At 42.1% G+C, this 24,234-nt stretch overlaps 3 protein-coding genes across 3 annotated transcripts; all 3 read right to left on the reverse strand.

Annotated features, from left to right (window-relative positions):
- Window positions 1-5,696: 5,696 nt before the first annotated feature.
- On the reverse strand, window positions 5,697-7,803 carry LOC103774724 (interleukin-8). Its single transcript, XM_008942147.1, has 4 exons — window positions 7,732-7,803; window positions 6,872-7,007; window positions 6,318-6,401; window positions 5,697-5,727 (listed from the first exon to the last, which is right to left on the reverse strand). Exons 1-4 carry the CDS (start codon window positions 7,790-7,792, stop codon window positions 5,697-5,699), a joined length of 312 nt encoding a protein of 103 aa, XP_008940395.1. The 5' UTR covers window positions 7,793-7,803.
- A 4,131-nt stretch (window positions 7,804-11,934) lies between these two features.
- On the reverse strand, window positions 11,935-14,561 carry LOC103774726 (interleukin-8-like). Its single transcript, XM_008942149.1, has 4 exons — window positions 14,498-14,561; window positions 13,589-13,727; window positions 12,560-12,643; window positions 11,935-12,010 (listed from the first exon to the last, which is right to left on the reverse strand). Exons 1-4 carry the CDS (start codon window positions 14,559-14,561, stop codon window positions 11,935-11,937), a joined length of 363 nt encoding a protein of 120 aa, XP_008940397.1.
- Window positions 14,562-18,069: 3,508 nt separating this feature from the next.
- Window positions 18,070-19,319, reverse strand: LOC103774725 (interleukin-8-like). The gene is made up of 3 exons (XM_008942148.1): window positions 19,256-19,319; window positions 18,946-19,081; window positions 18,070-18,157 (listed from the first exon to the last, which is right to left on the reverse strand). The coding sequence occupies exons 1-3, from the start codon at window positions 19,317-19,319 to the stop codon at window positions 18,070-18,072; spliced, it is 288 nt and encodes a 95-aa protein (XP_008940396.1).
- Window positions 19,320-24,234: the final 4,915 nt, after the last annotated feature.

A 24,234-nucleotide genomic window follows, 5' to 3' on the forward strand; every position in this document is an offset into this window, starting at 1 on the left:
CCCTCATGATCAGGATAAATCTGTGCATCCAAATCCTGGGACAACCTCCCAAGGAGTTCAAAACTGTAGTGTGATGATCTCGGGGTTCTTCACAAATCCAAGCATGATCCTGGCAGTGCCAGTTCCTTGTCTGTAATTGCAAAGCTGTTGGGGCCCAGTGAGGGTCGCAGGGAACCAGCAGCAGAGTCTTCAGTGCAGGGCTGGAGTGGCATGCTGCAGGGCGAACAGGCTACAGGTACACTAGTCTGTATTCTACAGGTTGTCCTCTCATCAGCTGTATAGTTCATTTTGCATTCTGCATGTAGTTTGAAAACACTGTCTGTTCTAGTGTGGTGGGTTAACCTTGGCTGAGCACCATGTGCTCACCAAGCCACTCTATCACCCTCCCTCTTTCCTCTCCCTCCTCCTCAGAGCAAAATGGGAAAGGAAAATAAGATGGAGTCAAAACCCTTGTGGGTAGATCCAAAGGCAGTTTATTTGAAAAGTGAAGGCAATCAATGCTGTGTGCAGAAGCAAAGAGGAAAAAACAAAGATTTATTCTCTACTTCCCATCAGCAGGCGATGTCTGACCCCTTCCTGGGAAGCAGGGCTCCAAAATGCTAAGCAGTTGTTCCCGAGGACAAAGGAGTATCTTCCCCCACCCCACCCCCCTCCCTTGTACTAGCTTTATAGTTGAGCAGACATCATATGGTATGGAATATCCCTTTGGTCAGCTCGGGTCAGCTGTTCTTGTTATATTCCAACCTAAGCTCCTGCCCCCACATCCCAATGAAGGGGGAATGTTAGAAAGAGCCTTGGTGCTGTGTGAGCCCTGCTCGGTGGTAGTCACATCATGGGTGTTATCAACACCCTTCTAACTCTCAGCACAAAAGCACTGCACCAGGAGGGCTGCAACGGGAGAATCAGCTCAGCCAGACCAAATACATCTAGGCAGTTTCTCTTGCCTCATTATTCAGAGAAAGGCAGGGTTGTTTTTATTCTTTCTGTATTTCACCTATATTTTACTTGAAAGTCAGATTCCATCTATTTCCTGGATGACATGGGGACCTTGACAATTAACTTCCAATTACAAAGTGTTTCCCATATTTAATTTCTTGGGGACAGGCTAATAAAAGGTTCCCATAACACAGGGAAAATGAAAAGCTGCCAGCCTCTGCAGAAGTCAGAGTTATAAATGGTCAGCTTCCCTGCTCAGTTGATTCCAGTGGGAGGAATGGCCCAGAAACTTCAGAGCTGGCAAATCTTCACAGTTTTTCTTACTGCATACAGGGTCAATGCTGAGGTATCTGTGCAGCCTGCAGCAAGCAGATGAACCCCAAATAAGATACTGAGCTTCCAGTGAACTCTGGCTTGCTTGGAAGAGCTCAGCTGCGCTCTTGTTTGTGAAGAGCTGAGTCAGAGCTGAAAAACTGTGAGTGCTACTTAAATAAAGGCTGCACACAAACAAACATAGCTGCCAAACCCTCAGCAGAGTCCCAGCTGGAGCAGTGTCCTGAAGATAAGTGAGAATAAAACACATGGGGCTCATGGGGTTTCAGAGGAACAGCAACAACTGCAGCTAATTACATTTTCTAACTGTCTGTTTTCTAAAAATTAGATGCAGATGATATTCAACATAACTAAACGCCCTCTGCTATATTGCAGAGCACTAAAAACTGGCTTATCTTCTCTCTTCCAGATGCAAAACATAGCAGAGTGCACTCATGAGATCTTTAGTGGTCTCAGGTATGACATCTTTAAATCAGTCACAGAATCTGTACTTCCTTGTATCGTATTTTAGGCCTTATTTTGAGGTGCTGAGCTGTTCCCTTTCACAGACTCTGAGTCCACATGCTCAGGCTTCTGGTTTACAGGGCTGAGTGAACAAGTTCTTATTTGCATTTCTCCCGCCTCAAAAGACCCATTTTCCTTCATAGGTCATCGTAGAACCTGCAGTTTAGTTACTGACACCTGCAGATAAATCACCAAGTGACTGACCAAAATTCAGGGTTCAGGGAGGTAAATTTAGGAAACAAGAGAAAGCTGAAATGAAGTCAGATAATACAAAGCTATTTTTGCCTGGATGCTAGTAGGAAAAAAAAAGGTTTACAGTATTTTTTTCCAGACAGCAATTATCCCATAGTGTCTTTCATGTTTTCTAAGGAACGTTCTCAGTGCTTTTCTTGGCTGAACATATGTATATCTTTATATCCTGCTTAATTTCCATCACCAACTTTGTCTTCCTAGGATGTAGGAAAGAGAAGCCTTTTGCCTGATCCTGTTCCCTGCATGTCCAGGTTTCTTTCCTGTGGAGATCAGGATGTGGCAGGGATGATGAAAATCAAGATGTTGTCCTGACAAGGAACTGGGATGCAGCTGGATCATTTGTGCAGCTCCAAGGGCTGGGGTATGCTCTCAAGGTTGTACTTTACATGGAACTGCTGGGAGTGGGTATTATCCAGCCTACCTTCCCAATTCTCCCACGCATAGTATCTTCCTCTCTAGAAATCCACAGAAATTGTGAAGTCATCTATGCATTGACTGGCCCTAGTGGTTATTATTAAAATTAATTAGCTGCAGGTAATAGTAAAAACAAGTTTTCATGATGGTTTTCAACAACAGAGGTCTCAGATGTGCTGTTATAAGTGGCAAAATTCTTGTTTCACTTATGCACACAGAAACAAAATGCCCCTTTGCTTACCCAGAAGTTTCCATGGCAGTCCGTGTAATTTCCAAAAGATCCATTTCCTTTGGAGTCACTTGTAATATTCTATTATAAACAAGAATAAATGCAATACTTGGAACAAGGCTGCAGTATCAAGTCAGCTCTATGTGTAATTTTCCCGGGATTTTCCCACGTTATGTGATAACAGCATAAGAAAGGCAGTCATTTCCAGAATGGGAAGGAATCCAGAGACAAAAGCAAGTAAAGCATGGATAACTCATGTGATACATTATCAGGATGTTTGTCTTAGTCAATATTCAGCATGGGCAGAGAAGTGGAGGCCAGCAAACCAGTGTTTGCATTCTTTGTTTTCCCCAGGGAGAGGTAAAGGTATTTTTCTGGGACTTTCCAGTATTTCTTTCAATGACTTCCTCTAAGGTATGCAGCGTTTAGACATTAAAGAGAAAGAGACTTCTGGAATTACATGAACAATAACATTGAAATTGGAGGGAACCAGTCAGAGTTTGTGATTGCAAAGGCTCTTGGTACAGGAGCAGAACTAGAGCAACTGGGCGTGGGAGAGAGACTGCGGATGTGGGAATGACATGAGATTGTTGCTTGGTTGGTTGTTGCTACTGTCCTCTTGTCCCCAAACTGAAATTGTTGGTGAAAGTGATTTGGAAGGAAGATGAAGGAAGGGACCAAGAAAATAGCTGAGCACAGGAAGGACACAGAAACACATGTGCCATGTTAGTTGCAAGGAGGGAAGCAGAGAATTGAATGGAGGGTGATGAATACACGTGGTGGCTGTAATGAGCAATGGCCTTCTGAAGTGACCAAGGGGAGCAGAATCTTGAGCTCAGGAAAATGAGAAGATGGACAAGAACATGTAGCTAGCTGCAGTGAAATCTCGGCGTCCTTCCTTTCAGTGTGGTTCCAACATCCTGACCTGCCTGGCCAGTTTTCTGGTATGTCACACCAGTGTGCACACACACAAAGATGCTTGCTAAATAGCCTCTGAGTCTTCAAAACGTGCAGTTTTCACCTATGGCTTCTGCAAGGCCTGGTAACTGTGGGGCCACAGGGCACATTGTTTAGAATTCAAGTGGCTGTGTGCCTCAAACCAATGCCAAAATAATAGGGGTCAAGGAGAGGACTGACAATCAATCTTACTGTGAAGGGTCTTCAGGAAGAATCAAGTCAAAGACAGGTCTCTTGTGTTATGATCACAAAATTACCTGGCAAAAATCCTCCTGCTGTTTTAAGACTAGATGGTAGGTAAAAGAGAAAGAAAAGTGTGTGTGCCTGAGACAAACAGGCACTAGTTTAGTACACTAGTTTAAAGCAACAGGCTGTAAACCTTTGCTCTCTCTCTTTATTCTCAGTTCTCTTCCTGAAGATGTCCAACGTGTTGCTGGCTTTCATTTGGTTTCTGTTGCACTTGGAGCTGATGATTTCAGGGAATTGTCAAGCATGGATATTTTATGCTGCAGTCTTTGAACTGCGCTGGGACTCAGTGGGAAGCCACATTGCACCCACGAGAACTCTGCTCTCCGAGAGCCCCCGTGGAGCAGGTGCTAGGATAGTAACAATTTGAGGCACCCCAGTTTATCCTTTCTTGATGTTCTTATGTGGCCTGAGCACTTCTCTCCCAAAGGGGCTGAGCATCCCTGCCTGGGCATGATGGGGAGGAAGAGCCAGGCCGGTATTGACAGGCAGGCATCGTGTACTCTCCACGGCAGGGATCAGAACAGGACACTGTTGTTACACAAAGGCAAATGCCTGGTATTTGGGTACCCAAAGTAAAGGCCACAAAATCCCATTTTGATAGCCAAATAGTGGCCTTCTGGCATAGTGAAGATTTACAGCTCTGGGTCTGATCTGGACACTGGCAGTGTTTAGGCATCTGAGGGGAAAATTCACTTGTCTGGAAGGCACTTAAATAAGGATTCTTGTCCTACAGCCCACCCGTCCCCAAGGATGGGGAATAGCCTGAAGAGCGGAGCGTGAGCATCTCACCTTGCCCTAAGAGTCTGTTACTGCATTCAGCAGTGTCAGGTTGCCTGAGTTACAGTACCATCTACCAAAAATTTTTATTTTGGTTCCATAAATCAGGCTGAAGAGGCAAAAATGAAGCACATTGTTTCCAAATGTGCTTAGTGGTCACGGTAGTGCTGGATTGACAGGTGGACTTGACCTTAGAGGTCTTTTCCAAACTTAATGATTCTATGATTCCAATAAAGCAAATGAAAATGTAAAATAACAAAAGATAACAGACATGTTTTTTGTAGAAAATATTTTAATAATACATTGTTAGGAATAATTACACTCTCACAAGGAGTGTGTGTACAATGCAGTTTTTTTTTCATTAGCTGATGGAGCAGCTAAAGAGATGTACAAACAAGTCCTTGTACAGAGCAATGTGAATGCAAATATTTCTTAAGAAAGTAATAGTAGGAATAGAGAACCCAACAGAAATTAAATAACTTAGCATCATTTTCTCTCTTCTATCAAAAGTACTCAATAAATACATTTATAAATACCAAGGAAGTTGCAATAAATAAATACCAAACCCACTGTTAGCCTAGGTTTTTAAAGTAAGAAATCACAGTTCACAGTCTAGTCACAGACTGTTGTTGACACAACATACCAGAGCACTCCAGGGGAGCAGGAAGAATTACCAGTTTGCTGGTGTAGTAGCAAAATAGTAAAGCTTAGTGTAAACAAGCTGTGCTGTAAGTGCATTGCACTCAACCGGTTGTGTTTGGCTGAAGTGGCTGCCAGAGGTTCTTCATTTCCTTTAGCAAACCACTTCTTCCATTCAGCATTGTCAGTGTCAAGGATCAACATGTCCCACAGACAACTGACCACTCTGAAAGACTTTCTTAAATAGGTGCAATTAAATAAATAAATACAGTAACATAATCCCTAATTAACATAGGAACACTGATGCAGGAGGTGAAAGATGGTTCACTGCCTGAGTGATGCTTTCCCTGTTTCTCTCGGTGGAGGACCTGGAGAAGTTTCCATATTTTTTCTGTCCTGGAGTTTCTTACACCGGCGAGTCAGAGTTGAGCTGAGCCCTGTTCAGAGGTGAGGGAAGAGGATAATTTTAAAGGAGGTTCAAGAATATTTATCACTGCTTAGCATTGCACGAACAGTTAAGGATGAGAGTTTTGTTTCCAATTCTGTGTCCTCAGTTGAGGCACAGAGGCAATCAAGTTGATGTTTTGAAAGCAATAGGTGAAATCCCGCTGTGTGCGTGTCTGGTGCCCAGCTAGGAAAGTTCTGCAGCGTGTGTTTCTCAAGTTGCTCACATCAAGAAACTTATTAACTCAGAAATATGAGTTCTTAGCATATGCTACTGTGAGTAAGGGGAAGAGGAATTTTTTAAAGCCTTGTTTTTCAAAGGAAGCAGAACACTTCTGTGTTCCTTTCCCTCCACATGGACATGCCGGTACTCAAAGGTTTAGCGGAGACGTACTGGCTTAAACAAGGACCCTGCAGCAGAGTCAAAAAGACTTGAGACTGATTCTGTAACTAAGCAGCAAGTTTCCTTATTCTTTAAATTTAATTACGAGAAAATGGAAGGTATCACTAAGACATCCTACCCATTGGCTTTTTGGGGGGGTTTACCCTCCACCCACCCCAACTGAGAGGGAATGGGACTTACTTGGCCAAAATTGCCTTTATGATCAGCTGTACCCAGGGAGCAGTGGGCTCCAAGCACACCTCTCTGCCATCCTTCAGAGTAGCTCTGCAAAAGAGGGAATAAAGAAAAGTCAGGAAACTACTACATGGATTTATTTTACTCACAGAGTGTAATACTACATTTTTAGATTAGTTAGTATAAATTCATCCTAACGGCTCTAGGTTAGACTTGGCCATTTTCTTATGTGTGTTCCACAACTAAGGAGACTAAAACCATCCAGAAATGCAGGATTTAAACCTTGTGGATTAAGAGCTGACTGATCCTTGAAATTCCATGTTGTACCACCAGAAATGTTAAATACATCCCATGACAGGTAGATAACGATCAGTTCGGGAATACATAAGATTATAAAGAAGATGAAAAACATGCTGGATTACTTAAAACCATCTCTCTCAAAAGAATAGCAAAGCCTGACTACCTCATGTCAGCCTGCTAACTGTTGGACTTGTCATGAGGTGCAGAAGCCCCTGCAGCACCCGAGGGGAGGGGACAAAGGCTCTTGCACAGCTACTTACATGACTTCAACATTCTTGCAGTGGGGGCCACTCTGCGTCAGCTTCACATCTTGGATGGATTTAGGAGGGATGAACTTCGAGTGAGTGGCTATGCACTGGCACCGGAGCTCAGTTCCCATCCTTGCCAGGGCCCTACCTGTGAGCAGAACAGGAAGATGGAGGTTTGGGAGGCAATCTTACCACATCTATTTTAACAACATTGTCAGTAAAAATGCTGCAGTTGTCCAAGCTGCCTAAGCCCTCACGGTATAAAGATCAGTTGTATATTTGTTTCAGAGGAGCTGATGTCCAAGTACATTTAAAACTAAATCAATACATCTTTTTAAAATAAACCCACGTGTTTTGTGGTTCCTTGTACTGACCACACTGTACAGTTAGTTACGTCACTAATATCTAGATTCACAGACCAGCCATGACACGGAAGGCAGAGCCATAGGTTTTTTCATTAACTGGGGGCTTGTTCATGCTTCTGTGTTCATATTCCGTGTTCTCCATTCCCAGCTTGCACCCTGAAGGCAGTATGATCATTAAGTAGCAAACAGGAGGTCATAAGCTGTTATTTGTGTGGAAACGGAGACAAACATTCTAACACTGGAGGAGAAGCTGCACATACTTCAAGCAAAACATAGAAACAAAGCAAATTTAAGATGCAGCCTTAGAATTTTCCCACAAGAAGTCAGTAACTCTTCAGAAAGAGGGCTACACAGGAGATTTCTGACTGGAGACAAGTTACTGAAAATCTCTCCAAAGAAACTAATTTGCTGAAACAAACAGAGAGCTCTCTCTCTGCAAGGACAAGCATCCCAGAAGATGCCTGGACAATACTACAGCCGTGTGGATCTTGGAAGGGATTTACTGACCTTCAGACAGAGCTGCTGAAATCAGGAAAAGAGCCAGGACAGCCACGAGTTTGCCGTTCATGGTTGGACAGGAGTTTTCTCTGGATGCTCTTGCTCTGGTTCTGTGGAGCTGTGGGCTCTCTTGTCCTGGAGGATGGCTGGTGTCTGCTCTGGGTGATCATCTTGCTTATATAGCACCTAGTGCCGAGCCCACTGCTCTGCTAGCACGTTGATTGCGTTACAGGAATTTCCCAGATGCAGTAAAAATTAGTCACATGACTGTTGTGAAATTCCTTCCTAGATGACGAGGAATTATTCTTTTGAGAATGCTGAGAATGATATAACGTATTAATTTAGCAAAATATGTAAATAATAATGATGCATTCCAATTTCTTTTGTTGGCTTTTGCAAATTTTGTCCTTTTTCTAATGCATACCCTTATTTAGTAATATAACTTTATGATGCTTTCAGTTTTCTGTTTATGTTATAACTTCTTATTCTTCAGGATAATAACTGTTCTTCATAGGGATACCAGATCTTGATATAAAAAGACTTGAGATATTTGATTTCTTATCTCCGTTTCTGGTAATAGCTTCTACTTTCTGATTTTTTTTTTTTAGTGGAAATGAGGCAGTGCTGAAATCTCTGAAAATCTGCTTCACTCAGGTCAGGATTTTACTTCAGAATTATTTTTATGTTAAGGATTTTCATTTTTTGTTCTTTTCATTCTGTCTATTTAAGTGACATGTTACAAAGTAAATTCATCTCTAATACTATCTGTTTGGTAAAGGAATTGAGGCTGCACTGTTCAAAGCTTCCTGTGGGAGGCAGGTATTATATTCTGAATGGCTTTGAAAATCATACCGGCATTTTTCACGTCACCCATGTTAAACAGAAGAAGCTTTGTATGCAAACTAAATAGCGTGACCTGCTGAATACACCTCCTTTTGTTTCCTTTTAAATCTAGGTATTTTTGCGAAGTCTTTTCTGTTCCCTTTGTCAATAACTGTAACCCAAGGTCTTAGCAAAGGGCAATGACACTAAATATTATGACACTGCTGTAGATATTTTTGTCAAATAACCTTGTTGCATGAATTCTGAGTGTTTATTTGCTGGGGCTGGTAGAACTATTACCTTGCAAGGGAGACAGTTTCAAGGGGAGACTCGGGCTCAAATGCTGATCTCTTGCTTAATTGAAGATTTGAGGGTTTTAACCCCTGCGGAGTGCACATGATTAGAAGCGGTTCTGTTTCAGTGCTGTTAACAACTTTGTCCTTTTGACCACGATGATTTCTGCTGCTTGTCATCCCCAGCCTCAAAGCCTCATGTGTCTGAGGGCTGTGGATTTATAGGTCCCTCTCCCCAACTCAGAGGAATTCCTAAAAGCTCAATTATCTTCAGCATGTAACTCATTATGTTTTATTTATAGTTATAATTTCATAGTTTGCCCATAATTTATTATGGTTTACTGTATACCATTTGTCATGAACTTATTTGTTAAAAGGAACTTTGGGATGAAAATTCATGTCTCCCATCCCTTTGTCAGCTAGCCCAGGAAAACATATCACCAAGTTTGTCTCTCCTGCTTTTACTGCATATCGAGTCAACACAGGAAACTGATTCTGCCTCCTAATGGTTCTTCTCCCTAGCTGTATGACTTAGGGAGCCTTACTGCAAAATACATTTAGACCTCTGAAGGCATGAAATGGGAGAGGACTTTACCCACTACTGGCAGTTATGGTTTGTTGTTTATGTTGTATTACCTTGTATATGTTATGGGAAATGACCAGGCTGGTTTCACTTGTGTCAGATTATAGATGTTGGAGCTTTAACCAGTTTACTTGGAGGTTTTGCTGATTCTTTTCTTTTGGGTTCTCTCTCTCTGTCTCTACATACATATGCACTCACACAGGGTAATTAAACTGATGAGAGATTACACTGTTCTTAGCTAGTATTTGCAGCTTTTTTGTCTAAATTTAGCGTGCACTGAAATGTTATTAATGACCAAGGCAAAAAAAGGAAATTCCCCCTCAGATCCCCAAGTAAAACCAATGACTGTTTGTCCTCCTTACCACTAGACTCAGCTATTTCCTGCATGTGTTGTTAACGGTTCTGCAGAAATCCCCAGGTCAACAGTGGAGGCAAGAGCCTGCTCCACCTCTATGATTAACCCTGCCCCTGAGCTAAGAGTATCTGTCTAAAAGGGCAGGAGGTTTGTAATGAAATAAAAATCCACTACTGTTTCTGAGGGCTAAAGCGTCTCCTCTACCTCTGCAGTTTCCCTGATGTGAGAGTTTCATGGGGACTATGTGACGGGGTGTAGTAGAGATGATAGCAGCGTAGAAAGGTTGAGACATTAGATAGAGCCCAGGTGCCACTCCTAGCCTGTGTTCCTGGAAGTGCTGTGCTTCACTAAAATTCTCCCTAAAGCCTTCCAAGTCTTTGCCCAGGATCTTGTCCCAGCCTCTGCCTATGGGAATGCCAAATTGATTATCTGATTCTGGCAGCACGTTTTCCCAGCAGCCTTCAGACATGACTTGTGCAAATGGAATTGCTGCTCCTTTAGAAGGATAGCATTGCTGAGTGAGCTGATACCGCCGCAGGCAGAGACCTTCCGTGGTTAACCCTGTTAAAAGCACGCTTGTGACGAACAAAACACCAGTTATGCAACAATCTGGTTACTGAAAGCCTGTTGAAAAGGGAAGTAAATACCTCCCTTGCCTGTGTTTTAAGGCAGGGTACAGGCTGAGTTGTCTGTGTTGCAGGATGGAAACTAGTGGTTTTTCTCTTTCATGATTCATTGCCTTGTCTAATGAAGACAAAAGTCAGAAGGTAATCTTTTGGGATCTTGACTGAGATAGCTTATAGTCTCTGCACGTAGCAAAGGACACCAAACCACAGGAACACATTGAGGGGGGTTCATGTGTGCTCTGGTGACCAAAACCACCATGAGGGATGGGGGAAAGCTGGGCTCCAGTCCCCTTGAGTCACCCCAGTTCCAGAGGAATGCTCCAGCCTTTGGGTTGATAAAGGAACTCTCTCTTAAGAAAATGAAGACCCCCATCTTGGTTTAGCCAAATTCCAACCCCTCACTTGAGAAGTTGTACACATGAGGGAAAAAATCCTGGTCTGTCTTCTGAAACCACCAAAGTGTTTTTCCCCAGAAAAGGTTTGGCATTCACCTGCCATTTCACTTGACTTGTGGAAAGCAGAAAGGGCAAATACAGGGGCTGAGAGATAATGGCTTCCGCTGCTTTGAGGCTGGGCATAACACTGTGCAAACACTTGTGGAAGTTTGCAGTGCAGCACGGCGTAGGGAGCAGCGATGTAAAAAGCAGAATGTCTCCTAAACATCTGAGCTTTGACTTGCTCTATGAGGAAGCGATAGCAAAGAAAGGAGAAAAGCTTAGGTCACTTTGTGATTTCTTTTCAAACTGAAGTGTCTCAATATAGATGGTTCTCGACCCTTAGTCAGATCATGACAAGTCCTAGACTTCCCTGAATCCCTCTGGAATCACAAAATAGCAGTGCAGATTTTCAGTTGATTTCTCTTTACGTGTATGTGTTTATAAATACAATAGTATAAGTATATATTTACAGGAGTGCATGTTTATTTATGATGTATATTTTGGCTCTGCTTGAAAACAGTTGGTTCTGTATTGTAGCTTTCAGTTAAAAATTGCTGTGGGTTAAATTAAATGTTTCATTTGATCCAATTCCTTATGAAAAATCCAAAGAGATACTAAGTCCAAGTAAAGAATTGTTAGGGACCTACAGCTGGGGCTTTATCTGCTCTAGGAGGGCTGCTTTTATTGCTTTAGTTGTGTTTCCCTTCGATGAGTTTGGCAGGAAGCATGTTCTGAGTGTGGAAGTAAGATACAGAAGTGGCAGGGGGAAACACATGGTCAGTTTTAAGAAGTTTGTGCTGTGAACCTTTGATGAAATTAGAAGTGGTCAGTAGGCGTAATATACCTCATGTGTACATCTCTGACTCTGAAAACCTGCTTGCTGTCATCTTTTCTCATTTTTATTGTTGTCCTTACAGCACTAAACCACATTAAGCTTGGACTCCTTGATCCATCACAGATAGAGTTTGAGAGAGACGCAGCAACCAAAATAAGTAGGATGGGCAACTATCTTGGGGAAAAAAAAACCTAATCAAATGTAGTAATGAAGCAGAAGGGGGTCTGGTCTTTGACATTCTCATCAGTGTTTGCTTTCTTTTCATATCCTTGAAAAACTCCAAGGTGTATTTTTCCTTGACTTTTCTGTGACTGGTGACTCAGTGTTATCTCTGGCCCTGTAATTAGATAAAGCGAATTTAGAAACGTATTGATGAAACAATTGCCATTAACAAGCTACAGGGAGAGCAGCAGGTGCTCACCAGTTGTTAATGCCCATTTACTGCATCAACCGACATATGCGCAAAGACAAAAAAATCCCGTGTCTATGCCAGTACTGCTCCAGCAGAAAGGATTTCATGAGGCTGCGTCCAAGTTGAGCCAAGTAGGGACCTGCTTGTCCCCATTTACTGCAGGGAAAGTTTTGAAATGCCAGCTGTACATCTGAATGATACGCAGAAAGAGGAAGTCAAGTCTTTTAGAGCTTGATTTTTGGAAGTGTCAAAGAGGTCCCCAGATCATGCTACCTCTGAGCAGATGTTTAGGTGTATCAAGCCTGTTGGGTAGCTTAACACCCAGGGAGGGTGTCACAGCTAGGAAACTATTTAAGTTTAGAATTAGAATTACTAACACCTGAAGACCATGGACATTTTCACACTCAGAAATTAAAATCTGCCTTCTAAAAACAGCTTGAAGCTGAAGCTGTCCTCGTGCAGAGAGCAACTTACCTGGCCAAGATAGCCTTTACGGTGAGCCGGACCCAGGGAGCAGTGGGCTCCAAACACACTTGTCTGCCACCTTTCAGCTCAGCTCTGCCAAGGAAGAAACAAAGAAGTTAAGGCTAAGTGGATCCCTCCTGCTCTCACGATTTTTCCACATTTATCTTAGCTGTTTGTCAATTAAGTAACTGGAGGATGTGGCACAAACATTTCTTTGTCATATATGTCATTTGCCAGCTAGCATTTTTGAGAGGACTCAGGGAAAAATTATTATCCTGTACTTTTGTGTTTAACTATGTTGGTTTTCTAATGAGTGGTGTCATCATAGGTGCTTATGATGTAACCTTTTTAATAAGCTTGATGATTTTTTTTTTATTTCTGTTCTCTGTCTGGTCATAGTTTAGTAAGCCTTTCAGGAACTTAGTTTGTAATTTATTTTTTTTTTTTTATCTTTTTAAATCAAACTTGGCTGAAATTACCAATTACTAAAGAGGTGGAAGGCAACCCTGCTCAGAGAGTATGTTATACCCTCATTATTTGCTTATGAAACCACAGTGAAAGCATAAACCCCTGAAAGCTCCCTTCTCTTTAGACAAATGCATCAATCCAATGCATGTGAAAAGTTCCTGATGTGATTTTAAAGTAAGCTTACCATAGCTTTCACTTTGGGCTCAAATGGGAGTTACAATTTAAGCTCCTCACTCCCCACACAAGAAAAAGCTCAATATGCAATTTTGACATAGAGGGTAACAGCCAGAATTTCGTTACAGGGATCTCATTATCTCCTCTGCTGTTGGTCATAATTAAGATCTTAGCATAGAGAGACTTGTAAAATAATCCTGCCTGGAAACAGCTTGGCACATTGGCAGGATATCAGCTCATTCCTTTGGACAGAAGACCTAGCACCTTACATGGAGTGTCCACAAGGCTTTGCAGGAGGTACATAGTTCCACATGAAGTAGATAACTAACAAGGCTGTGAAATGCCAAGTTGCTTCCTTGTATTGAAAGCAAGATGATAGTTTACAAAAATGCTCACATGATTTCCTCATGTTTGCAGTGAGGTCCCCTTTGGCTTAATCTCACATTTTGAATAGCCTTGAGAGGGATGAACTTGGAATGGGTGCTTCTGCACAGGCATGGGAAGCTTTTTCCCTCTGTCTTCACCGGGGCCTTGCCTGTAGAACAAAAATGGGTTATGTTGAGGTAAATTAACTATCCCATTGTTTGCTCCTGTGAAGCAGAGTATTCCCTGCTGTCAGCCTTACTCTTGTTACTCAGCCCCTCTGATCTGCTGAAGCCTTTCAGATAAAATAAGCTGCGTCTGCACACCAACAGCAGTTACATCTCCAGAGCTGCTGGTGTGCATATGCACTTGTAGTTAAACTTGCAGCTCTAAGTTAAAATACATAAATTTTTTCATACAGCATTTGTGCCCGACCAGATCCTATGCCGAAACTGCATCGCTTAAATGAAGCAGGTTGACATCATTAACCATGCCCACATATTGTTTACTAGTTTCTGCCACAATCATCTGCTCATATGCTTTATTCTTTTCTGCTAGCGGCCTAATTCTTTCTTTGAGGAAGCACTATCATCAACCTGCCTTCCGAGAATAAAAATACAAATAGGAGAAAGTTGTCATTTGGAAAAGAAGAGACGTATGGACACATGCAGAAAAAAAGGTCTTAATTCAAACGTGTTTTAAAAGCTAGGGTAAGGCATATCTTATGACAGAGGAATAAACTAGTTTCCTGACAGAAGCATACTTTCCCTGTGGAAATGGCCATAGCATCCTAACACATGCAAATACAAATTATACTTCTTACTTCTGAATGACAATTTTGAAGATGCAAAACATCAACATAAGCATAGTGTAAGCCCACTTGCATTTGCATATATATCTTTATTCATTGGCTATGTGAATTTTAAGAAATTGTTTTCTTACCTTCAGACCCTGCTGTTAAGACCAGGTAGAGAACCAAAGCAGCAGCAGCAGATTTGCCATCCATTGCTGTGCAGAAGTTTAGCTCCTGATGGACATCATGCTCGTCTGTGTTTCACACCAGGCTTTATATGGGCCAAGTGCACTCCCAGCAGCCCGAGTGCTGCACAAGTGTGCTCCAGCACACTATGGGGGTTCTCTCAGATGTCAGTCTTGCATAAGAACCCCAGATCTCTGGGCATTCTGTTAAGTGGCACTTCAAAATTGCCTCGCTTGCTTCTGCTGCTGTGTACTTTTAATTTCTTTAAATTGTGATTACTATCCATCACTTCCCATTCGCACTTCTGTGTGGGTTATTACTTGTAACGAACGATGCTGTGCTTCCACTTGTGAAACCAGTACAGTGTTAGCAGACGTTCCCCAAGCCAAAAAAGAGACATTTTTCTCCCTCTCTAAACACAGAATTTCGTTTCAGCTCTTTGCACTGATTTTAAATACCTTGTACAGAAACTTTTATCCAATGTAATTATGGGAACTCTTCATCTCAATCTGAGGGACTATATTTTGACAGGACTCTAATGAAGTTATTTAGCCACTGTCTTGTGAAGGCAAGGCATAAGTAGTTTCTGTTGTTCTCTGAAAGGACTTTATAATTTTGTTTGGCTACAGGATTTAAATACTTAATTCCATACAGAAAAGCTTCTCTAGTCGTTGAGCAGGAAATGATAAGTGGAAAATGACTGAGGCACTTAAGCTCTTCTGAACATTTCATTTGTTCAGAATGTGAAAAGAGAAAGAATCTGACAATTGGGGTTGTAATAACACGTGACTAAAATAAGCACTGAGGAAGTTACCTAGTTTTCTTTCTAACCTCAGCCACCTAGGATAATCACAGATGTTTAAAACAGAAGATAAACACATGTCATAAGTGAAATATCTCAAGTATTCCTTGAGCATCCATTTCTAGAGTGTTTATTGTTTACTCATTGAAATATTGGACATTCTTATTTTTCTGAGGTAAAAAGGGGTGCTTCCTTCAGCAGGCTCTGAGAGCACTGAAAGATGGTTTTGGAAGTGTAGGGTTGTATTCCGAAGAAGGGGGTCCTGGTAGCACACACCAGTCAGGAAGGTGACATTTTATCATTGCCCGCCAGCCTCGGAATCACGCTGCAGTGTGGGGTGATGAAGCAAGGAGAGATAAGGCTCAGCTGCTGTGCAGGGGCCCCGTCTGGTGTCCTGCTGATGTTTTGGTCACAAGAATTTAGCAGAAGAGCCTTTGCTTGGCCATGATTCAGTTCCCAGTAATCTGACTAGGATTTTGCTGGTGCCAAAGGTTACACATTTTCTGTAGATATTCGTAAAGCACTAGAACCAGCACCAGTCCTTTAGGATACACACAGACTTTTATAGGCATGCCTATAAAATGGTTCTTCCCCACCTCTCCCCATTCTTAGCTGCTGTTTCTGGCATGCTTCCCTCCAAATTACATCTCTGAAAGAAGCCAGCTTGTAAAAATCACTTGGAAAACAGGAAGGCTTAGTGTTGTAGGACAAGTCTGAACAAAAGCTATCCCCTTGAGAAACTTTGCCTCCTTTCTCCTGAGAGGCTGAGGTCTGGCGGGCTGTGCAGGGCAGCTCTGTGGGAAAGGCAGCAAGGGGCATGGGGAGCACAGCGGGCTTCCAGTACCTCTCGTCCTGCACAAGAGCTTGCTCAAACAGTCCCAGGATCTCCCTTTTTCTCATGCGCCACGAGCTGTTTGGGCAGAACATGGAATGGCTCCTTAATGGAAAAGCCCAAAGCAAAACAAATATACAAACATTTGCTCAGCTTTCCCATATTCTCAAGTGTTTGCTGCTTGTGTCCCAGGCATTCCACTAAACCTCTGTGTCACAGGCACATACCTGGCTGCACAAGTGGAGCTCTGCTGCTTAGCATTTCTCCAGACATTGTCTTCCCTGCTCACTGGAGTTAGGGAGGATGCTCAGTGGCTTCCTTGATGCTTATCAGATTTCCATGCTTATTTAAGTTGAAGAAAAACCTTGTTCAGTGCCATCTTCTCAGCTGACATGTTTGCTGAGCACCACCACTGCTATAGCCTTGGAATTTCTGTGACTGGCCATTATTTGTTCATAACTTCCTGCCTGTGAATTTTATCACCCAGACCTCTGAAATGACAGAGTCTAGCAGGAAAAGAGGAAGAAAGTAGATCATTTTGACAATTTCTCCTACTGGAAACTATCTGCACTCACCAGAGGCAAGATTTTACTGTTGTCGTTATCTGCCCAACCGCAGTCAGCCTCCACTTGCCCTTCTGAGAAATCACTACGTGATACAAAGTGGGAGAAAAGGAGGCATACTCTTTTTGAGTTCTGTATTTCAATAAGGAAATTAAAAGCACACAATATTGAAGTGGAAACATTTCAACAAGCATTTATTAGGTCCATAAACAGAAATATTTCCCACAAATAAATAAACCTTGAAAACAGATCATATTATTATGCAAAATTAAATAAATATGCAAAAGTATAAATAAATAAATAACCAATAAATAAAGTGCTTTTTTCTAACCAAACGCTGACATGAAAATACATTTTTACGCCTTCAAAACACTGATCCACAATAAATAATATCTTGAAAATGATGGCACAAAGCTTGATATCTCAGAATTTTTGCTTCCTAATTTTGCTAGTTGCCTTCTCACAGTCAGTAGCCCACTCTGAGTGGCAGCAGCTGAGGCACAGCTGCTGCTCCCTGCCCATGCTTTCCTGGAGAGAGTCGTTGGTCTTCTCCTAAACTGTTAGCATTTCGTGAAAGCTCTGCTGAGTGTGCACTGCCCTGATCCAGCTGTGTTTAGCAAAAACGACTCCAGAATCATCTCCATCTCTTTTCACAAGCCATTTTTTTGTGCCAGCTTTTTCTGCCGTCAGTGGTTTCTCTCCTACATAATGAGATCTCTTTGAAAGACTTAAAGTGCTGTTGTCAACTAGTGACAAAACCAGGGAATCCATACTCTAGGTGCTGTTAGAAGTGTGAGTGTAGAAGGCAGGAGGAGATGAGCTGTCAGAAGCTGGATGAGTGTCTCCCATTTTTTCCTTTCTGAGAGAGTTAGGATGTTTTTCTTCATCTTAGGACTCTTCAGGTTTAGCCTTTGCCCTGGAAAAAAAGAAAATTGAAAAGGAGCCTATTAGAACTTGTCCATGGTTCGATGCATCGCTTGACACCTCTTGGACCTGATTTTTCCTTTGCCCATCTAAATGCTAAATTCTAGTTTTGAAAAGCTGATTGTTGCTTTCTACCATTGCAAGCAAGAAACAAACCCAGTGAGTTAGTGCCTGGATTTTGCCAGGTTGTTCAGCTGCAGGTTGTGCAGGCAGCATTGACACAGGGTGTGTGGCACGGCAAGGGTTGAACCTGTCGCTGTAATTAAAGCTCGGAGCAGTCGCACCCTTTGTCCCGCTTAGTGCCCAAACTGTAGTGACTGCCTGAGGGGATGGAAGTTTAAACGTTTTACAACGTTTCCTAGCTCGTTTAAAACGCTGGTTTTCGATAAGCTGTGCTCCTTGAAAACAAATTACTCACTTGTCCAGAATTGCCTTGATGATCAGCTTCACCCAGGGAGCCGTAGGCTCCAGGCACACTTCTCTGCCGTCTCTCAGAGTAGCTCTGTGAGAAAAGAAGGAATGGAAAAGGTCTACTTAGTGAATTCCATGGCAATTTCCCCTTTCTCTCATTCTAGGTGTATGCTGACACATTCTCCTTTACTTTAAACTGTATCAGTTGAGGCTGTAGCCTGACATGAAGTCCTTGTTTTTTTAAATGGTCTCATACCTTCTCATATCTGTTTGTTTAAATGTACTAAATCATGGGCAGGACTCTCACTCTTTTCAAAATTGGGTCCTTTTTACCCCCAGCTGGGTTTGTGTTTCTGACAGTGTTTAACTGGAGGGCTAAATCTTTCCGTCTTGATTCAGAAACAGTACTGCCCAGTCCATAGGAATTTTATTACAGTCAGAGTTCCAGAGTTGTGATCAAATTAGATAATTTATATGCAAATTGCTTACAAAGTCAATTGCATTGACTTAAGTAGAAGTGTGATCATTTTTTGACCTAGCTGTTTAAAATTCATTTTTTGATCACTTGCTTAGCATGGTTCTGTGAACTTAATTCTTTTCTCATATACTTGTTGAATGCAGAGTTTTAGAAAGTTATTTGTTGTCTGATGACTGTGAGTTTAGGTGAAAATATGGCGCAAGGTGTTGAAAAAAGCAGAGTGGCAAAAGCACCCTGCAATCTATAACACGTAGCCCATGGTCTGCAATGGGCGCTGCTGTTGTCCTTCTGCGCGCCTGCGCCCGCTGCCTTCTCACATCTCTCAGCAGACACACCATCCTTAATGTCAGTTCTGTTCCCTTCTTGTTAAGTAAGCAGGAGGATTTTGCAAAAGCACTTACATGACTTCAACATTTTTGCAGTGAGGTCCGCTGGGAGTGAGGTTCACATTCTCTATGAACTTGGGATGGATGAACTTGGAATGGGTGCCTATGCACTGGCACCGGAGCTCAATGGCTGAGCGTGGCAGGGCCTTGCCTGTAAAACAAGAAGAAAAATAAAAGGGGGACTGTTTCCACAGGAAGCACAACAGGTTCTGTTTGCTTAGTGTTTTAGAAGTGATTTGCTGTGCTTCTAAGGCACCAGAGCAGCTCCGCAGGCAGCATTTACACTTAGAGTTAGTTAGGAGAGCTTTCAGAAGGATTTCTTTACCTCTTGTCCCAGCTGCGAAGAGGAGGAGAAGAGTCAGGAGAGCAGCCACAGCCTTGCCTGTCATGATGCAAGAGTGTTTCTCCTTTACGGTTCTCGGGCCTGGTTCTGCGGTGCAGGGAGCTCTGGAAGTCCCAGGGGTGGCCAGTGCCTGTGCTCTGGGACATGCCGTGTTTATATAGTGCCTGGGCCTCCCCTCTGCACCCTGGTAGCGTGGGTAGGTCAGCCCAGAGGAAACTCCAAACCTGCGAGATGCTGCTGTAAAATGAGTCACAGGACAGTGGGTAAATCCCTTGCCCTAGGTGACCACAAAATTGCTTTTCATGAATGGAAAACACTTTGTTAATTAAATAAATGTAAGAACACAGAACAGGTACAGTATTTCCCTGTACTTAGCTTTGTGGGATCTCTGTATCTTTATGTAATACTCTATTTCTTGTGATTACTCTCTTCTGTACCTTTGTACTTGTGCTGTTATTAACATGTTGCACTTTGTGACTTCCCACTTATGGAAGAAGGCATTTGATCTCTGATTTTCCATCTCTGTGTCTTTAGGCTTTGATTTTTTTTTTTTTTTTTCATTTTTAGACATTGTAGAAGTAAGAGCTAGTATTTTGTGGAAATGCTAGGTACTAGAACTGGTTTTTAATCAGCTCCCCTTGTACTTACATGCAATTACATTTTTTAAAAAAACTATCTCTATATGCTGATGTAAATTCTGCATAAATACTCACAGTAATTTTTGATACGTGATAAGCTTACATCACTGAAATAAGCAACAGAATCCAGACTGACTTTGTTGTACTATTGAGAACATGCAGAATATATTATATTACAACGTGATGAATTACTTTGTCTAATAGGGTGGATCTTTTTTTAGGGTGACTGCTTCTTCTGAAATCCAAACTTCTGAACTGTTTGCTGCTTTGAATTTTGGCAGAGGAAAATCCTAAAGCTGCTGCAGGATTCTGCCTCTGAAATAAATTCAGGCACTTCTTGCAAATTTAAACTTGACCCTGTAAAGTGAACATTTGTTCTGATTGTGATAAAAGTAAAGGCAAAGATGGGCTCATGAAGGAAGATGATTCAGATAAAGTCAGAGAGGTACAACCGTTTTTGTTAACAATAGAAAATAATATTAAAACACAAGAAAGGGCTTAGGTGTCTTAAGTCTATCATAGATGACATAACAATTACAGCATAACAGATCTTGATCAGGAGCAATGGGAACAACTGAGTAGAGTTTTTGAGCCTGTGGTTTGACTGCTGGTTTAAGAGGTAGTGAGAAGACTTGGCCTCCAAAAAAACCCACAGTCAATGAAGATAACATTCTTTCTGTGGTTACGGAAAGAAGACAGAAAAGGTGAACCGTAAATGAAAGGATCACGTTTTATTGTAAACTCTTGTGATTTGGGCAAAAGAGAGGAGCTGCTGTTTCCATTTCTTTATAAGGACCTAGTTTTGGAGATAAGAGGCAGGTGAATTAAAAGCTGCTGACTTACTAATACATACAGCCTCTGATTGAGGAGAATCCTTCTTGAGCCTTAAATAGAAGTCTTGTAAACTATATCTGGTAGACTCCAGATAAAGAAACACTTTTTTTTTTTTTTTTTTTTTTGTTTTTTAATAAGAGTAATAGACACAGTTATTGAACAGTTTGAGTTTTATAGGCATAGGAGTGCCTTAACATCTACCAAGTGACAAGCTTTCCGAGAAGCGATGAGCTTATCAGCAATATATGACATATGGGAATGCAGACAAGCCTGCGTCCATCTTTTGACACTGATGTGTGGCATTGAAGTCCCTGTCCAAGTCACACAGCAGACTAGTTCAGATCCATCTGTAGGTGCTACCACAGGCATAAAATTTGCTAATCCCACTAATCAAGGTTTACCCATCAGTTATGCTGTGGCATAGCAAAGAACAAGAGAGAGCTTGAGGTACTCAAGTGAAAAAGTGGGAATTTCTAAGATCATTTTCTGTGTACTACTTCCCAACTTTCCCTGATGTGTGAGTATCCTGGAACTTTACAGTCCCTGACACTCCTATGAGCAGTGGGAGATTTCTTTCCGTTGGGGAACACCTGGCACTACTCTGTCCTCCTCTCCCTCAGTGATTGCTCACTGGTATCTTTAGAAATGCTGTCTCACACCTGGAATTTTGGATCCAAGCATGTAAAAGATCATTTAGAAATAGCTGAGCAGCTGAGTCACTGAATGTGACAACTGTTGGTTGTTTTTTTTTTTTTAAGAATATTTGTTTCAACAGGAAAGAGTAGTCCTGCATGAGCTGTAGATTTCCTTCAGGCAAATTCTTCCTCTTATTTTGTTATATTCTTGTGATGCTGCATACGAAATCTGTGCATAGTTTTGATCTGTGAAGGGAAAATGTCTTGACTTCCTTGCATCTTTGTCTGTCAGTCTAGGTCTTCAGTGTTATCTGTATTTTGGCAGTGAGAGTCTCTACTGTAAGCCTTCTGTGAGGCAAGCTGAACAACTTGAGAGGGCCAAACAAAGTATGTAGTTACAGATCCAAATACCATCACTGGTGTGGTTGTCTCTGACCCTTTTCCTGAAGCTGTTTATGCTTGGCATTTACCACCGTTAACAAGAATGAAAATGGCATTTCTTTGTTTCTACAAGTGCTGAGCACAGAGCAAAGTGAATTTTCTGAATCAGTCCTGTGCTGGGCAGGTGTTACAAAGGTCACTGTGCAAGCACTTTAACAGAGGACTATTAATTAGTCATAAAGTTGCACAAAGTCTTCTGAAAGGCAGAGCTGTGCTGTGCCCCAGTGCCGCTTCCTCACAGCACAGGAGATGATCAGCCCTTTTCCTGTTGTTTTTTTGTTTTGTTTTGTTTTTTGTTTGTTTGTTTGTTTGTTGTTGTTTTTTCTGTGCAGCCCCAGAAGTACAGTTGCAACACCTGTGCTGGTGAATATGCTTTTCCACCCACACTGATGATGAAATCTCTGGTTTAGAGGCAGGAGAAGCACCTTTGAGTTCTGTCTCGAGAGGACCTGTCCTGTGGACCTCCCTGCAGCACAAGTGAGTGCTTCAGCAATACACAGTCATATTACACATCTAAACCTATCGCTCTCCCTTCTTTCTCTCTCTATTTTGTTCATCTTGCTAGCTGTTCTGGATCCCTATACTGTGCATTTAACAGTCCACCCTTGCAGCTTGACATGTAAAATTCAGTAATGGCCATGTTGAGCATTGCTTCAGCAGAGTTCCTGAACATTTGTGGTTGACTCAGGTCTTTATTCACAGTTTTCAGCAGTCTGGAAGAATCCAGAATTGCAATCCTTGCTTTCCGTGCCCTTTGGCCGATTCACGATACAATCAAAAACCATTCACTGATCAGGTTTGATGGAAAATAGCTGCTTTTGTATATTCCTGGGACTTCCCCATGTATGTAGTAACTGCATAGGAAATTAAGTCATCTACAGAAGAGGAAGTAGTATTGGGAAAAGAAAAAAAAAAAAAACAGAAAAAAAGAAGAGGAAAAGAAATAAAATGGACAGGATCCTGCCTGAAGCATGACCAGGATGTTCATGCTACTCAACATGCAGCAACTTCTTCAAAGAAAAAGTGACCACTGTGGTTTAATTGCATTAGATAAATTTTTAAGGAAAAAACAATTGCAGTAGGATTATTTCGGGACTTTCCAGTGTTTCAGCTGGTATCACCATGTGTTGTCTTTCATGTTAAATAAATAACTTTTTTCATTAATCATGGTAAGTAACTGAAAACCAATTACAATACACAAACCAGCGAGTTATTCAAACAAATATTTTATTTAATGTGACAAGGCCAGGACTTGCAGACTGAGCAGAAACAGTAGCTGAGAATAAGGAAAGGACTGGAGGAGATAGTCAGGAGTTACACTTGCTCACACTCCCTCCCTTACTCCCTGGCCTCCCCTTTGCAAATTTCTGTCCTCTCAGCTGTACCAAAACTAGAAGTCTGTTTCCTAGTTAGCCTTTCTCTACTTGAGGGAGGAGGGTAAAATAATGACAGGTTTTCCAAAGCTGTTGTATTTTCAAGTCCATTCCAAGGGAAGGCAGAATTAACAACATGGGTTGTTAATTCTAATGGGCAACTCTAATTGTCCACCTATGGGTGTAAATTAGGAATAAATGAAAGTCAGTGGAGTCTTGCTTTGGCCTTGGGTCTAGACCTGAAGAGAACAAGGTGCTGAACTCAGAGGCAGTGAAATGATGCAAAGTACAGCAGCTACTAGGAGACAGAAGAGGGTGCATTGGCCTCTAATTCCTGTGTGTAAATCATCTAGGCATTTTTTAGTTCTGAAGTTTCATCTGTATGGAGGAAAACAGGGAACTATAGGCCAGTCAGGGAACTATAGGCCAGTCAGTGTCACCTCTGTGCCCGGTAAGGGCATGGAGCAGATCCTCCTGGAGGCACTGCTGAGACAGAAGACTAGTGAAGAGGTGATTGGGTACAGTCAGCATGGCTTCACCACAGGCAAATCGTGCCTGACAAACCTGGTGGCCTTCTATGAGAAGGTCACAACATTAATAGATGAGGGGCGAGCAACTGATGTCATTTACCTGGACCTGAGCAAAGCCTTTGCCACTGTGCCCCACGACATCCTGGTCTCCAAACTGGTGAAACATGGGTTTGATGGTGTCACGGTCCACTCAACTCAGTGGACGTGTGATGGCTCATTTACCGCGATCTCAGAGTGCAAAAGAAAATTCAAATGGGAGTTGTTACTTCAATCAAACAGTGAGACTTTATTGTGTACCCATAAAGTGGCGCGCCACAGGTAAAAGTGTGACAGGAATGGTAAAGAGGGGAAAGAGACCAATAGCTACCACCACGGGTCCAAGGCGTCCCTATGGTCCCAGGTCCTTGCTGCATCCCACTGGTCCTTCTGATCGTCATGATCCTTGGTGGGGAAAGCTTCCAAAGTTCGGTTGCTAAGAAGCCATCTTTTATGCCAGGTGATGCCCCTTGC

This window comes from Merops nubicus, unplaced genomic scaffold (genome assembly GCF_000691845.1).
Source record: "Merops nubicus isolate BGI_N331 unplaced genomic scaffold, ASM69184v1 scaffold7066, whole genome shotgun sequence".
In the NCBI taxonomy this organism is placed as follows: domain Eukaryota; kingdom Metazoa; phylum Chordata; class Aves; order Coraciiformes; family Meropidae; genus Merops; species Merops nubicus.